General features: G+C 34.6%; 1 protein-coding gene across 1 annotated transcript; it reads right to left on the bottom strand.

The window, feature by feature from the left end:
- Positions 1–4,758: 4,758 nt before the first annotated feature.
- On the bottom strand, positions 4,759–15,067 carry il1b (interleukin 1, beta). Its single transcript, XM_038296680.1, has 6 exons — positions 14,969–15,067; positions 13,511–13,547; positions 11,352–11,535; positions 9,787–9,960; positions 7,396–7,538; positions 4,759–5,898 (listed from the first exon to the last, which is right to left on the bottom strand). The coding sequence occupies exons 1-6, from the start codon at positions 14,998–15,000 to the stop codon at positions 5,683–5,685; spliced, it is 786 nt and encodes a 261-aa protein (XP_038152608.1). The 5' UTR covers positions 15,001–15,067; the 3' UTR covers positions 4,759–5,682.
- Between the last annotated feature and the right edge of the window lie 453 nt (positions 15,068–15,520).

Raw genomic sequence — 15,520 nt, forward strand, 5'->3', positions numbered from 1 at the left:
TTTTAATCATGTAAAGCACTTTGCATTGTCTTTGTACTGAATTGTGCTATACAAATACATTTGCCTTGCCTTGCCTTGCCTAAAACCAGTTAACAGTCAAATTCAGCATTCCCTTCCCAATTATACCTCCGCTGTTAAACAGTGGCTAAACTAAAATCTCCAGTTTTAATTAGAAAAAAAACTAAAGTAACGTTCAGCTTGTGGGAATGTCAGTGACTATGCCAAAAAACTAATGCAGTGATTTTTAAGGGGGTTTAAATTCAACAAACAGGTTGATTCAGCAGTTAATCCAGGATTCTACCATGTTTGTGTTTTGGCTTAAAGTTAAATCTTTTTTTTTTTTTAAAGAAGGCTTTACATGCTTTTAATGGTTAAAGAATGAATTACTGTAATGCTATTTTTGTCTGTGTCTGCCATTCATCACTCAACAGTCTTCAATTGAACAAAAACAGAAGCTGCATGTCTTTCTACACCTTTAGACTTAAGCGCATTAGATTAAATAAATTTGAACATTCTCTTGCAAGAGTCTCAGCTTCCTCCTCAACTTCACAAACAACAGGTGAAAACTCCAGGAACTTTACAGAGACAATTCAATCAGAACATCTAATCAAAGTTATTAAAAATGTATTATTTAGCAGTGGCGGATCTTGAATAATTTCCCAGCTGTAGGCAAATGTTATAGTGAGGGTAAAATGACCAGTTCAATTGGTCAAATATTGATAAAATGAAAGTCAAATGTCAAACTCTGCAGTGTTGCAATTAAATGCAATTCAATTCAATTCAGTTTATTTCTATAGCACAAATTCACAACACGTCATCTAAAAGCACTTTACAGTTCAACCAGATCATACAGTCAAATTGATTCAAAGTTTTCTATCTAAGGAAAACCAGCTGATTGCATCGACTCATTGACTCTTCAGCAATCCCTCACACTAAGCATGCTTGTAGCGACAGTGGAGAGGAAAAACTCTCTTTTAACAGGAAGAAACCTCCAGCAGAACCAGCCTCAGTGTGAGCGGCCATCTGCTGAGGCCGACTGGGGTTCAAGGAGACAGAAGCAGAGACACAAAAAGCAGCTGTAAAAGGCGGCCCCATCCAGGAAACAAACAGCCATTGAACAGCATTTTGGCTTGGATACAGGAGAGGAGCCTGATAACTAAAAGATCTGCCTCCCATTCTACTTTTAGAAATTCTAGGAACCACTAGTAAACCTGCAGATTGAAAGCATAAGGAACAATCAGATCTCTGATATCAGATGGAGCTTGGCCATTTAATGCTTTATATGTGAGAAGGAGGATTTTAAATTCTATTCTGGATTTAACAGGAAGCCAATGAAGAGAAGCCAGGATAGGCGAGATATGATCTCTCTTTCTAATTTTCATCAGAACTCTGGCTGCAGCATTTTGGATCAACTGAAGGCTTTTAACTACAGTTTTTGGACTTCCTGATAGTAAATAATTACAATAGTCCAGCCTTGAAGTAACAAATGCATGGACTAGTTTCTGAGCATCCTGGACAGGATGAACAATGAAAGAAGGAAATTCTAGATACCTCTTTGATACCGGATTTAAATGACAGATCAAAAATAAAAATGCAACATTTCCTTTGGTTTCTTTCTCAACCACTAGATGGCAACACAACAGATGCCTTGATCACACTCTACATTATTATTGTACAGCTAACAAATTCTTAAATAAAATTAATTTGCTCAAGAAATCACTGTTAGACCAATCTGCAATATATAGCTTTTAGGGATGTCATAGAAATAATCAAATTAGATCATACTAAAACTGTAATAATAAAAAATATCCAGAACATATGCAGTATACACTGCATTTGCAGTGTATACTGTACACAGCAGAAAATATGCACTCAACTATTTACAGCTCAACATTTGGAGAGTGCACCATGAGACAACTCAACATTTAATGACAGACACCACTTGTACTGATATTTCAGTAATTTCATTAACCCTCCCTTTAAAGTCTGGCATCCTTTTGACAAGGGCTTTCTCCATGGAAAGCATGGCCAGTGCATTCAGATGTTCCTGTCCCGTTCTATTTATGGTTAAACATACTACTATTGTACCAGAGTTAACATGATTGTGTTTTACTGTAGCTCCTGTTCCAAAGTTCCAAAGAAAAACATTTGTTATTCATGCAGGCTAATATTGAAATTCTTGTGAGCTTAAAGGTGCAAAGTGAAAATTCTAGAGGTATGCCACCTCTAGCAACAAGTTGAAATGACAAGTGTTGTGTGCATGCATGGAAGAGGAGAAAAAAGGCCACAGATTATGGCAGGTAATTTTATCATTTAATAGCCGGATTGAATATTTTTTTCAGATTTCTTAAAAAAAAAAAAAAAAAAAAAAAAAAAAAACCTCTTCCAGTCAAAATGAACATTATCTAAATTAACTTTCTTCTTTTTTTGCAATCAATATTTCATATATCTTTAATATAAATCTTACTGGTATAAATAATGTCACTTTTCCCTTTCATGTGTATTGGGCTTTTACTTCCAAACATAAAATGGACAAAGGTGAAAAAGAGTACAGAAAATTTGTAATCAGGTAAAAGTATTATACTCAATTACAAGTAAAAGTGCTGGAGTTAGAAAATACTCAAGTAAAAGTGCATAGTACTCTTCTCAAAAAACTACTCAGAGTACTAATTACTTTTTAACTGATGGATGATTTATTGCATCATCAATGGCTTGTATTGTATTCAAGTCACTCGTATTTATATATGTTCAAAGCACATTTCTTAAATGAAAAAGGTAAAGAAAAATTGCACCAAAAAAAACTTTAATTCAATTCCATGTCCAACAGTCATAAATTTGGGTAAATCTGAGAACTAAATATTTAATTAATAATTTATTAACGCCGTATTAATGCAATATTATTTAAGTAGAGTTGTAAAACATATTACCGCGATATGTTTTTAGAATAATCACTGAAGTTTTATGAGCTGACATGATAGTAGCTGTCAAACATAGTTTGCACTGCATCTGGACAGTTATGCTGCTATAGGTTTAGACTGCTGGAGGACATAAGGACCACTTTTTTTTAGCTTCATTCTGCTTCATTCTATCTCTGTTCTCTCATTCTGCAGTATTCGTTAGTTTTATCTCTAAATCATGCTCTTTCATTCAGCAGTCTAAACTCCTGGAGTCTAGCATAACTGTAGCGATAGTTTAGAATAACTTGAGCCAGTCTAACTATAAGCTTTGCCAAAAAGGAAAGTTTTAAGCCTAGCATGGTGTCTATTTTTTAGGGGGCTAAAACTGCTAGGTTGTTGCACAGCAGGGGAGCCTGATAATTAAAATACTAATGCATGAATAAACTAACAAATTATTTTCCTTTTAGACAATACAGTAAATTGCAAATTTAACACATACAAGCATTACATATAATTACATACATTAATTATCAAATGATATGTATAACTAAGTGCTTAAGTAAACTTTATTTATACCTCTTCTCCCTCCTACAAACTTTAATATCAACAGTCTTTCCGATTCCCTTAAATTAGGAGTTGATGCTAGGCCAAAAATTCATAAGTGAGCAATTAAAATAATTTTTGTATATATAAAGATACATATGCAATTTCACACGTGCTAATTAAATTAAATAGAGTTAGGTAGTATTTTACCGTTCAGTCATACTTTTTTTGCTTACTGCTTTCTACCATAGCACATTAAAATCACCATTTTAATTGCCTTAGTTTATAATGTTTATAACTTAAATATTGAAGTGTAAATGCTTGCATGAAAAAAAATACACCTCGACTAAAGGTAATGTTTCCTCCATTCAATTCAATTCAGTTTATTTATGTAGCGCCAATCACAACACATGTCATCTCAAGGCACTTTACAGTTCACCAGATCATCCAGTCAGATTGATTCAAAGTTTTCTATCTAAGGAAAACCAGTTGATTGCATCGACTCATTGACTTGAATACAATCCCTCACACTGAGCATGCTTGTAGCGACAGTGGAGAGGAAAAACTCCCTTTTAACAGGAAGAAACCTCCAGCAGAACCAGGCTCAGTGTGAGCGGCCATCTGTCGAGGCCGACTTGGGTTCAAGGAGACAGAAGCAGAGATACAAAAAGCAGCTGTAAAAGGCGGCCCGGTCCAGGAAACACACAGCCACTGAACAGCATTTTGGCTTGGATGCTTTAATTATAAAATATTTTGTTTTTGTTTATTATTTCCAACATTTCATTAAAAGCTTTGGTTAATTGTGAACTGAATCCACAAACCCTGACATGACATATGTTTCAGATCAAGGCTTTAGCAGCCTGACCTGACACTTGGCACTGACTTTTCACAAGAACTCAAATGAATACCCTTTAAAGATCAAAACATTGTTAAGATGGCATTTATGTTATGAAATATAGATGATTATAATAACATTTAGCTCCAGCAGAAAAGGTATGCCTCCTATCCAGGTTTAAATGGCAGGTTATTGAGCACCACTAGGAGTCTGTCTGATCACATGTCCGTCTGAGGTCATGGTCTCAGTTCTTCTTGAATGTTCCTAGAACTAAATATAAACTTTGGGGTGACTGCGCCTCCTCAGTTGTGGCACCAAGACTTTATAAAACCAGCCCTTCTGGGTCAATCACTGACCTTTTTATTCATTTTAGCACCACTATTATACTTAGCCTATAGTAGTACTGTTATATTTTATTCCAGAAAAAAGAAAAATAATTATTAGAAACTGAATTGAAAAGCAAAACTCAACATCAAAATCATGACTTTTTATTATATTATTACAAAAATTAAATGACATGATCCAACAGTAACAAAGATTTATTTATTTACAGATTATAACTTTTAGGGAAGCAGAACATTCAAAGCAAACTAGCTCTTCTAGTACATGTTTCTCCTGTAAAGCACAACCAAGACAAGGAAGCAGAAAAAACAGAAATAAAAAATAGAGTTGAAGGCCTCTTCAGAGAACATCTGTGGACTTCTACAACATCATCGCTTTTTGCCTCTTTCCTCTGTTTCAACACCATCATCTCTGAAGGATCCAGAATGGTCGTCTTTCTCCTAAGTAGCTTATAGTTCTGATAATAACTGATCCTTTGGATTAAAGGTCAAAGATGCATTTTATATAGATTAACACAAAAAAACAAAATAAGGTAACATTTATAAAAATAAACAAATCCTTTAGATTATTATTATTTTAGCTTTAATAAAACTCAAATAATGAAAAAAATATTTACAAAAAGTAAGACTACCGGCAAAAAGACCATTACAATAATGATTTAAGGAATATCCTTTTACATGATTTCCAGAAGAAAAAGAGAATACTAAAACGAAAAAGAAAAAAAAGTATTCCTAATTTTTCCAGAAGGAAAGTTATTTTTTTTTCATTAACTTTTTTTTTTGGCTGCTAAAAACTGCAACCTACAGGTAAAAAGGAATATATTGCTCCATCTAGTGGTGAAGTACAGATTCATTCTAAATCATCCATCCATCCATCCATACAATTTAGAGAAGCCAATTAACCTAACAGTCATGTTTTAAGACTGTGGGAGGAAGCCAGAGTACCCAGAAAGAACCCATGGACGCTCAGGGAGAACATGCAAACTCTGGGCTGGTAATCGAACCCAGAATTTCTTGCTGCAAGGCGGCAGTGCTACACACTGAGCCACTGAGCATTAATCCAAAATCAGTCTTTAAAACGAAAATTGAAGGAGGTGACACGAAAGGCAGTGTCTGCCTGGCACATCTCTACCGAGTCATCCCGTTCTTCAAAGGCAGTGCTGATGAACCAGCCTGGGTACTTCACTGACTCGAAGGTGGCCATATCTCGACACACCATGGACTTGTTGAAAAGGGAGTCATGCATTTGTTCATCTGGGCTCAAACACTTGTCACTGCAATCCTAACAGACACAGAAGCAAAGAAATTAGAATGTTTCTATAGACAATACTAAGAATAGATTACACATTTATAATCACTCCTAATGGTGATTGTTTAGTTAAAATGTTTAACTAAAACACATGAGCAGGCTGACAAAAATAATCACTCTGATTTTTAGGTATTTTGTTGGTATTAACAATTTCGCTCAAAACTTTTCATACTTGACAGATTTAGAGTTAGAATAAAGCTGTCCTCACAAAGCATTGTTTTTTTCTTCGAGAAAAGAAGTATGGAATGAATTTTGTGCCAGTATTTTTGAAACCAAAAGACATGTTGTCTACATGGAAATTTGAAAAAAAAAAAACATGAAATGCGAAACTCTGAAAAGCTTTCTCATTGAGAAAATATTTGAAAAGTATCTTAACTGTTTTCTAAGATTCAATTTTTTCAAATCATTTGTTTTCATCAAATTTTATTTTTGTAACTTTTATTTTCTATGTTTATATTTTTTTTATATGGAATTTTACTAATTGCAGTGAAGAGCGAGCACTCGTATTAGGGCTTAAGTGGAGAGAATATGATCTTTAAAACGCAATTTGAAAAGTATGCTGTTAATAAAACTTAATCTTAAAAATCAAAAATATATAAAATCTGAAACAAAAAAACAAAAAAACAAAAAAAAAAACATTAGAAAAAATAAAATCTGAGGAAAACAGCAAAGTTACTCAAAATATTTTTTGGATTAACACTGCTTTTAGAGTTTTTATTTATTTTTAATATCCATTTATAAAAGTTTTTTGGTTGTTGTTTTTTTTCTACTTTTTTTTTTTTGGTGTAACAATAATGGGACAAATTTAACTCTATAAAAGAAAATAGGAGATTTTTAAAAGATGATAAAACACCTAATATTTATCAAAACAATATTTTTCTTCCCTCTAATCTTCCTATAACTGCAGACCAGCTTTCTGGATGTTTCCTTGGGTCTTTTGTTGTTTAATCTTTGGTGATGAGCTCCAAAGCTCCACACCATCAACCTATTCTTTATCTAACTACAGATTCTCTATCAATGCAGATAGGATGTTCTACAATGTTGATATTACTTTCAGTTTAACCATTTATTTCATTTTATATAACAAATATATTTTGAAAAAACTTTGCAAATTTAGGTCATTTATTCAATTAATTTCAACCATGGCCGCCTGCAATTACACTGGGCCTCCACTAGGAGTAGGGAACTGATGTTTTAACACCAGAGTACCTCCTACACAAAAATATGTAATATATAAGTGTTAGTGGGTATAAGCAATAAGGGGAAATTCTTATGTGGGTCAAGAGTTCCTGTTGGGTTTTAGTCAAAAATCCTCTAAATCATTGAAAAAAGAAATGTTAAGCAAATAAAAGCAGCCACATAAAAAAACAAACATTTAAATTAAGTTGGAAACAAAAATGATTTTTGCATAGAAGGAATTTTGTGATTATACAGTAGTAAAGCTGTGGATGTTTAGGATCTGGTGTTTACCTTCAGAAACAGCAACACTTTATCATCTGGTTTAGAGCAACACAAATGCAACTTCTTGGAGTCAGACCTGATTGATAGGTGGACCGTAAAACCCGTGTTGGGGTAGCAGGTTGCAGGTCTGTAGCAGGACATTTCAAAATTCACTGAGGAGAAGAAAACAAAGACGAGGTTTAGTTCAGGCACTTTCACTTTTAGTATTTACAAAATGTGGGGGGAAAAAACAAACAAATTGCCATATTTCATATTGAAAATATAATAATAATTAATAAAAAGTTCATTTTTATTTTAGATTAGGGGTTCTCAAAGTAGGGGTTTGGGTGCTTTGTTGAAACAGTCAATTGGGGATAGCCATATGATTTTCACAATCATTGTGATATGATTTCTGAGGTATATGAGGAGCCAAAATGTATTATAAAATACACAAATGTACCATGAAATATGCAGATAGTATATTTTAGAGAATCAAGAATTACATAAATATACCATTAAATGTATAGAATACATTATTACAAATGTCACTTTAAATAATTTTAAGATTGTGATTCAATTTCATTTTAAAAACGTTGTATTTGTATATAATTATGGAGAAAAATCATGATATATATATTTAGAAGTTTTATGGTTTGTGGCACTGTTATTTTGATGATATTATTTCTGCAAAAAAAACAAAAAACAAGAGCATTGTTCTATAGATAATTGTTATGGTTAATTTTCCATATACTTTTGGAAAAAAGAGAATAAAATGGTAATAAAAAAAAATCAGAAATGAAAAGTATTAAAATATTTAGAGTGGCTCAGGTCATCCTGAGTTAATTCTATTTCTTTATGCTACTATAGGCTTAGACTGTCGGAGGACAGAGTGACCACTTTTCCTCATTTTCCTTCATTCTACTCCTATTCTGCAGTATTTGTAAGTTTAACCATACCGTTATGTTCTGTCTGCTCTCCCTCTTCATAACAGCTTCATCTGGTCTGGTTCTGTTTGCCTGTGACATCATCCTGTTGTTAGATATCAGCTGGGCTGCTGACATCAAACCCTTTAATCAGAGATAAGTTGAGCCTGTTTTTCACTGATTAGTCCCGTTTATCTCCTGGAGATAGCTGTGGGCTCTGCTTTTACTGTAAGTATCTGTATGCATTTTCTTTCATCCCTTTGACATGAAAACTAGCTCAGAGCTCATCTGTGTATTTTTTTCTTCGCCAGACAGAGCCTTCTGTGGAGCTAGTTTATGGCCACCTTTACAAACATAAAAATATTTATAGATCAATGCTTTTACGTTCCATTTGTTATTTGTGTCCTGTTTTGCTAATATTGTTAGTTTATAGCCCATTAGATTTGCTTTCATAAGCACACCACTAAGACTGTTGCCATACGGTTGTGCTGGCACTTGTTTAAGGAACTTTATTGAAAATTATTTGAGAGTAAAAGTGAATACAACGAACACGGAGACGGAAAGGGAGGTGAGAAAGAAAGAAGGGATAAGAACTAATGGGAGAGAGAAGGACATAGAGACAGGGAAGAATGTGTGAAATGGAAATAAAACATAACAGTACAAATAGACAACATGGAAATATGAGGTGAGAGGAACACAAGAGAGACAAGACATCAAGGCAGTAGGATGGGAACCAAAGACCGGAGAACACAAAGAGAGCCAGAAAGCTCAGCCAAGATATGAGTCTTTTTCTGTCTCCTCCAACCCCAGTCAGCCTCAGCAGAAGCCCGCTAAGACTAGTTTTTCCTCTCCACTGTTGCTGCATGCATGCTCAGTGTGATGGATTGCTAAAGAGTTGAAGGCACAATACAAAACTACAACTACTACTGTCTCCACATGGTTATCAAGGAGCAGCAAATCCTGCAAAGTCAAAGACTGGATGCAATCAGCAGGTTATTTTTAGAAAACTTTGAGTCGATCTGATTAAATTGTTTTGTACAGAGGCAGTGGATGACAATTCATGAATTGGTGCTATAAAAATAACCGAATTTGATTTAATTTAAAGCTGAGAACATTTGTATTGCATTGCTAGGCTTCAAATTTTAGCGCTGAATAAAGATGTTGAATTTTATTAAAGTCAAGGACATTCACAGACGGCCCTTCAAACCACAACTTTGTTAAGTTTTCTTCATGCTTTGGGGTCTTTTTCCTGTTCGATTTCCATTTGACACGTTCTCTAAAAAATGGTGTGGAAAAAGCACCTGCTACATAGAAATCCCCAGAGAATAATACTGCCACCACCATGCTTAGCAGGAGGGTTGTTTGTTTTATCCATAAAAAGTTGTTTTTTTTTCCATATCAAATGTTCTCCTTTGGACTCTTTTGGTCGGACTAACCTAAAGCTAAAAGAAAAGTTGTTTGAAATCGAAGTATTCAATAAAAAGTTTTTTTTTTTTACCTTTAAGATCACAGTATCCGCCTTTCAGGGTGATGGCCTGCAGCCTGAACTCTTCTGAATTCTGAATGAGATCTTTCTTGTATTCGTCACTTAGCTCTACATGTTTCACAAGCCTAGAATAGTTGAAGTTTTTCTCTTCTGTGCAGAAGCTGCTGCCTTTCTCAACTACTATTTCTGTAGAGAGAAAGAGATGGAGAACTATTAGTCACATTTAAAAGCAGGATGTTAAGAAGTTATTATTGGGTCAGAAATTCTAAAGGCAACACATCAGAATTTTTTTTGTAAACAGAACTACTCCGGGGTACGACGGAGTATTAGGGCCAGGCTAGAGAGTTTTTTTTTCTTCTATTTAGAGAATAAAGTCGTAAAATTATGAGAATAAAGTCATAAAATTACGAGAAACAAGATGTATTTTATGACAACTCCTAAAAGAAGCAATTTCTTCCCTAAAATGAGGAATGTGGAGCATCATGTGAAGTTATACTTTGGCTCTGGTTTGATAAATAAGGAAATCTTTTAGCAGCAGCATCAAATTGTACAGGATGTCAAAGTGGACTCAGGTTGCTGATTGGTGGAGCTGTTCGGCCGTCATCTGCTGGTCGGAGGTCGAAGCTTTCTTTATGAAACGGGTTGTGGTATGATGACTTTATTCTCGTAATATTACGACTTTATTCTCGTAATGTTATGACTTTTCTAGCCTGGCCCTAATACTCCGTTGTATCAGGGAGGAGGGTTAATTGACAGGTCATTCTTTATTTAATGCAGAGGTATTTAATTCTGTAGAAAGAAATCAAAATAACAACATTCTGTTGAAATTCAGTTTATAAAAAAAGCCGGTATGGAGTGAACTTTACTCCATTATTGTTGGAAGCAAAGCAAATACTTTGTAAAAAAAAAAAAAATTTAAAAGACATGCAATTGAGAATTTCTTTTTTTCTTTTTATAATTTTTTATCCAAAATGTTTTTTTCCATTTTTTTTTTATTTTCACATGTAATTTCTATATTTTTATATAGCATTTTTAGGAACTGTAATATTTTCTAAATAGCTTTGACAGATCATATTCTCTTCACTTAAAGAGAATACACAAATACTCGCTCTGACCAATAAAAATGTAGCTAACGTCCATCCAGACCAATAGAATAGCAGCTTTATTCCTTACTCACGAGAAAAGCCCACCCCAAGAAAAAAAAAAAAAAAAAAATGTGATCTGTAGAATGCAATTTGATCATCTAAATCTGAAAAATAGAAATTTGAATAAGACAAATTGGAAAAATGAAATCTGAGAAAATAGCTTAGGTATTCAAAAATCTTTAGTTTTAAAAGTTCCGTTCAGGTATTGCATGTTTTTAAAATATCTACGGTATTTACAAAATGTGCTCTTTGCTTGCAAAAATAATGGATCAAAATGCACTCCATAAGCCTGCAGAGGGACCCAAGCAAAATTTTTCATCAGAAATACCAGGACCTTTATTTTTGGTAATTATTTATTGAAAAAGTTTTCAAATAAACTAATAAAATGCAACTAGAATGACCAAGACAGTGCAGTTGTGTTTTACTACCAACCTTCCATCACACAGTCCATGATAGTGTTGCAGAGCTGAGCATTGCTGAGGTCTCTGTCAAACTTGAACTTGCTCAGCTTGTTGAGAGCGAGCACCAGGTTAGCGACGCCCTTCATGGTCTTCCTGTTGCGTGTAACCATCAGGTCCAGACTGTTGCTAAGCTCAATGATTTCACACTGCATATTCTGCAAGAGAGGGAAAAAAACACAAACCACATCAACTCTACTGTCTGTCACTCTTTTATGTTGTTATTTCTGATTTTATATCACTTTGTGCAACTTTCTCTATCACTGGTGTGGTTTACAGGACATGTCAGGACGGGGTGCACTAACTTTTTTCATTTGTTTTTTTCATTAAACCGCCTGTCCTGAAAGGATATTTGATAAAAAATTAAACACTTCTGTCACTCTGCCTGCTTTTCTTCTTTTATGTCTGAGCCAAAACTGCAATAAAGTGTGACTGGAACTGTTCCATACCAGGAGCCTTATTATTTTCTATTACTTCCTAAAACAGTTTGCCTTTTTCTTATATTTATAAAACCCAAAAGGACAAATCAAGGCAAATCAGAACAGGATGCCTCCCATCACCAAAGTAGACTTTTACAGAAAATGGCTGCATTGGATAAAAAAAACATCAAATTTAAGGGAAAGAGGAGGTAAGTACTGGGCACAACGATAAACAAGCTTTGCCTGGGATCCAGACATGTTCACAAGTCATTTTTTGCAAGTCCAAGTCAAGTCTGAAGTCTTGAGAGCTCAAGTCCAAGTCAAGTCTCAAGTCTATTTGCGTGCTTGCTTGTTTCTCCTTGTGTTTTCATCTCCTTCACTGAGACGGTGTAGCTTAAGAGTCACTATTAAATCTATGGAATGATCATTATCTTAAACTGATCAGCTACGTCAGTGCTACATGACTGTTTGACAGCCCTTTTTTTTTTATACCTCTGCTGTAAGGCGAGCGGCGATCAGTCAAGTTAATAAATCAAAAAACGCTTAAAAAAATATTTATTGTTCACAAGTCGGAAATTGCAAATCTCAGACGAGTCTGAAGTCCTTCAAATGCAAGTCTAAGTCGAGTCTGAAGTCATTAAATATGTGACTTAAGTGCGACTTGAGTACGAGTCACAAACTCAAGTCCCCACCTCTGCTGGGATCCAATATGGCGACAGTCAAGGGAATTTGAAATTTGGGGTGCAGTGATGGTTCAGCGCTGTCGTTTTGTGATTCCATAAAATAGTCAGAACAACAAATAACTGGTGTGATTTAAGAGTTAAACCTAAAAATCAAGAAAATATGACTAGCTGGAAGATTTTGGCAACTGAATAAATCAGAACGGCCAGAAAAATGTTCTTGTTTCGCATTAAGTATTGAGCCTAAAGTCACTCGGCATTTTTATATATAAAAAAAAATGCTGTGGTATTGTAAGTATTAAGAAATTCCTGTAATGGTTGCATAAATATTAAGCATGTTGATCAGATGGACGGCGTAGGTTGCTGAAAAACTTTGAAGGCCGAGGGGAATGTAAATACCCTGCAAATGTGCGAATGTGCATCAAAATTCAAAAAGTACAGCAAACAGAAACAGCTGCCTAGCTTTAGAGGTAAGTCACCTCTGTTTGCTCTGCTCTGGGTTTTTTTTTGGGGGGGGGGGGTTACAGCACTAGTGGCCTGTTTTATGGACAGTCAGCTGACAGGAAAGGGGGTATGAGAGGGGGGAGAGACATGCGTGTCAAGGACCAAAAGGGCTATAAGGGCTCGTGTGCGCTAACCACAGCGCCACCAAGGCACGTCCAACTGGTCTGGGTTCTTAAGCAAGATCATTTCCCCTAATGCCTACCTCATTGTAACATTGTGTTTACTTTATAAGTCACTTTGGATTAAAGCATCTGCTAAATGCATAAACATAAAAACAAAATATCCTAATATAAAGACGCAAAACAGGATGTCCCTAAAACAATACAAACCTTTTCCTTTTTTTATAAAACCTAAGGAGGTTTAAAGCTACTCTTGAAAGCTTTTTTGACGATGAAAACGTTAAAAGTTTCATTTCTGGATTACATTCCTTTTCTAATTTTCATTTACAAAACATTTTTCTCTGCTTGCAACAATAATGGAATAAAAATCCCTCTGTATGCATGATGGTAGTTTTATACAGCGGGTCTTACCTTGGTGTTGCCAACAGGAGATGTGTACTGAGACAGGCTAAAAAATAAAAAAGAAACATCAGATATGTTAATCAGTGATACATTCTGCCTTAGGGCAGCACAACAACAAGTTTATCGCTCAGTCTTATTATAAAGTGGACCAAGGTTTTTAGGAAAAGGTTGAAGTATCTGCAAAGAAGTGCAGATTTCTTCAGTGATCAGAGATTATTTGTTTCCTGCAGCATTCGGGGAATGAAACCGACTTCACTAATAAGGTCAATATGTTACAGTACTGTAGTTACCATAAATACAGAATACCTCCACCTCATTTAGAGTGTGGTAACCAACTATAACCAATACTTTCAGATGAAAACCAGAGAAGCAAAACAAGTGCTGAAATGTGAGCTTTCATTTAAATTGAATCCATCCATTTCCCATAACACTGCTGGTGTCCTTAAGGCAGACATCTGTCTACTTTTAAAACTTTTAGATTTGACAAAGCTTAGAGTTACAGTGCTATAGTTAATGCTGCTATAGGCTTAGAATGCTGGAGGACATAGGGATCACTTTTCCTCATTCTGCTTCATTCGATCTCTATTATCCCATTCTGCAGTATTTGTTAGGTTCAATCCATAACTTTGTGATCTGTCTGCATTTTCTCATCATAGTAGCTTCATCTGGGAATCAAACCCAGAACCTTCTTGCTGCAAGGCGGCAGTGCTAACCACTGGTCCACTCAGCAGCCTAAATTGAACTCATTTATTTTTCTAAGATACAAAAAGGCAGGAGAGGCTCTGTTTCCAATGTATTTAAAAGGAAGACGTACTTTTCATCTTTTTAGTAAGATTTCTGTGCTAACTTCGAATTTAAAAAAATATAGTTTTGTTTTATTTATTTTTAAATTTTAAGAACCTAATCTTATATACTATACTAATTATACTTCAGTGACAGTATCAAGGTGTTACCTAATTGTATTTTTCATCTCTTTGCAAGTGATGAAGCATACTGAAGACGTTTTTTCGTTATCTCCTCTTTTATCTCCTTTCTTTAATCTTTTCTCCTTTTTTACCTGTTTTTCCGTTCTTTCTCTACTTACATTGCTGTGTCCGTATAATCTGTAAACTCCCTGCATGAATTATAATAAAGCTATTTATATGCATAAATCCAGTATATAACTATGGCCGCTTGAGAAAGTAAAATCTGTTGGGCTCTTTTTGGCATCAAGACAATTATTCTTATTGCCACATTGCCAGACAGGACAAAAAAAAAGAACCTTATCTTGATGACTTTTCATTGTTTCTTATAATGTTAGGTATGCTTAAAGTTTTGTATTATATCCTATAGCTTTTTCTGTTTTTTTTAACTTTTCGATTTAATTAAAAAAAAATAATTTTCATTTAATTTATTTCATCTACATTATAGCCTCTTTTTGTGTGGATAAATGCAGATGACAAGTTTTATATAAAATATTCTGCTTACCTCTCCAGAGCATCCAAATCAAAGTGATCCATTGAGCTTTGGTGTTTAGTTGCTGCAATGATTGCAATGATCAGACCGACTTTCTCCTGAGAATTTATTATGAACTCACTTCCTTTTAGAAACCCAAAGATCGTAGCCTTTGAAAACCACAATTCTGCCTCTTTGACGAGTGGAAAAACCCCATCATCATAAACAGGTCAGTTTATGAAAACAGCTGTAGATCTGTTCCCCCTGTCAAAATGACAGGTGTTTAGGATGTTAAAAAAAGAATGAGATAGATAACTTCTAATGTTTGATGAGCTGCATATCCAGTATAATTCAGCTTAAATTGAAACAAATCTCCTCAAAGGAAAACATTGAAGGAAAATCGATTCGATTTAAGCAGGTTCTCCAAATTTGTCAGATTTAGTTCTGAAATTTTGCAACTTTGATGTTTTCAAGGCTAAAACTTCAAGCAGCGTAGATTTTTAAAATGATTCATGGCTTTTTTTTTTTTTTTAAAAACAAAACAACGTTATGACTTTGTGTGCTTTAATGTGGCTACTGTTTGCT

The sequence above is a fragment of the Cyprinodon tularosa genome, unplaced genomic scaffold, assembly GCF_016077235.1.
Source record: "Cyprinodon tularosa strain WSP-4 unplaced genomic scaffold, ASM1607723v1 ctg374, whole genome shotgun sequence".
Classification (NCBI taxonomy): domain Eukaryota; kingdom Metazoa; phylum Chordata; class Actinopteri; order Cyprinodontiformes; family Cyprinodontidae; genus Cyprinodon; species Cyprinodon tularosa.